This window comes from Alligator sinensis, unplaced genomic scaffold (assembly GCF_000455745.1).
Source record: "Alligator sinensis unplaced genomic scaffold, ASM45574v1 scaffold330_1, whole genome shotgun sequence".
Classification (NCBI taxonomy): domain Eukaryota; kingdom Metazoa; phylum Chordata; order Crocodylia; family Alligatoridae; genus Alligator; species Alligator sinensis.
In genome coordinates, this window is record NW_005842178.1 from 746,827 (window position 1) to 748,870 (window position 2,044).

Consider the following 2,044-nt stretch of genomic DNA (forward strand, 5'->3'; position numbering starts at 1 on the left):
TGCCAAGGCTACAAAAGGTGAAATAATCAGTCCTTGAGCCTTGTTCAAATGAGCCTAGAAAGGCTTGTCACAGTTCAGATGTCTTGCAGCTTGCAAGAATGCAGAATGTCCTCAACATGAGAGCCTGTGCGGCAGCATTTCATGTTCAGAAACGACACATGGGTTTCAGGAAAATGCACACGATGCAAGTGGTGCCCTCCCCAGTACAGAAAGCTTTCGGTCATTGTGTCAATAGTGAAGAGAACTAGATGGGCACACAAATTCTGTTACAGTTGTAATTAAACCCCCTTGTGGTTTTTCCCTTAACAACTCCACACTGCACTGGTGCTTGAACATGGAACATTTGATAGCAATTGAACATAAAAACTCATACTCCAAAGCCTATTCAAAATGCTATGTAACAAGCAGAGGCATTTTGCCTTGTTGTTCTTACTCTCCAACTCAAGCACTCCCATTCTCTTCTAACAGTCTGGTCTGCCTCTTAGTGGTGCAAGGAAATGAAATCAAATGACCACTCTTAAAAATAGCCATTTTAGCAATTACATCCTGTAGGTGTAACTGCTTGAAAAGAAGTTGCACCCTGAGAAACCAGTGATCCCCCTTGTCATGGTGATATTTTTATAGGCTTTCCATTCTTATCATACTGGTAAACAAGCATTTTGATGCAGTGAGAATTGGCAGGGGAAATCCAAGGGCTGCTAGTTATTGAAAAGTTATGGTTTGTATAGAACTGCACGGGTTGTTTCTGACACTTAAAGAAAGCTTTTAGTGTTGCAGCTGCCATTGTGCGAAATCTCTTGCTAATAAAACAGTAGAGGAAGAAATTAATTGCAGTGTTCAACAATGCTAGCATATTAGCAATGTCCGACACAATATGTACCAACCAGCTGTTGTTTATAGGTGATACATAGAGGTGATACAATATCATGATTATTCTTGGTGCCCAAAGTATGGCAAAAATAGAAGTTATAGTAAACAAAATGGCTGTCGTTTTCCCTGTGGAGTATCCTCTCAGTCTGAAATTGCATTTTCGTCTGAGCTTGTACACAATGATTGAATTCAGAATGAAGAAAATCGAGCACGGCACTAAGTAAACAGTAAAACAGTGGATCCAGATGAGGACATGATGTACAGATGTGCTTATGTAGTCTTCAATCCAAATATTGGGCCACCAGTAGTAGGGGATGCTGGTCAAAAAGCAGGTGATATAAACGCTTACAATGACTTTTCGAGTACGAGCTGGGTAGGAGACTGTGTGATACTTAAGTGGGTGGCATACTGCTATATATCTATCAATTGTTAGTGGCACAGTAATCCAAATGGATGTATGAATGGAAGAAAATTCCAAGACCTCAATTATTTTGTCCAGTACCTGAGGCATCTGCTTATTCAAGATGAAGTCCTCCATCAAAAAATCGACAAAGACAATGAAGAAGAGTACAAGTATGTCGGCAGCTGCTAGAGCTAGGAGATAGTTATAGGAGGACTTCTGTCTGCGAGCCACCAACTGTGAGAGGATGATGACAGTCAAGATGTTTGCTGTGGAGACAGAAAAGTTTGGTTAGGTTCATCAGAGGCAAAGGGAGCCTTTTGAATACACTTTTTGTGCTGTAGCAACATTTCAAGCACTCTGGAACACAACTAGTTTTATTAAAGTCCAAAAAAAGCGAAAGCAGAAATCTTATGTTGAATCTTTCAACAAGATGCAGCCCTGAAAAGTCCCCATGGGTAATGATCCTTACTGTGGGATCAACTGTGACTTTGATGATGTGCCCACACGGTGGGGGAGATGACCACAAATCCAGACAAGCCGAGTTATGTAACCTTTCATCCTCTGAGCAGGGAAAGGGCAGACCCTTAGCTCCACACCCACCATTGCCCAGGGGCAAAGCACTGGATGGCAATGTACTACTAATACAGGCTACCAGTAACGTATTTTTCACACAGGAAGCAGGTGAGGATCTCTGAGTCGCACACTGCCTCCTGGTACTGGTCCTGTGGCAGATTATGTTTCCTCACTTTTCTTAGGGTTGAATCCTGACCA

General features: G+C 42.0%; 1 protein-coding gene across 1 annotated transcript; it reads right to left on the minus strand.

Annotated features, from left to right (window-relative positions):
- Positions 1 to 456: 456 nt before the first annotated feature.
- Positions 457 to 1,549, minus strand: GPR139 (G protein-coupled receptor 139; the record flags this gene model as incomplete). Its single annotated transcript, XM_006026128.2, has 1 exon — positions 457 to 1,549. A coding segment is annotated over one exon (945 nt), but the record flags the coding sequence as incomplete, so codon positions are not given.
- Between the last annotated feature and the right edge of the window lie 495 nt (positions 1,550 to 2,044).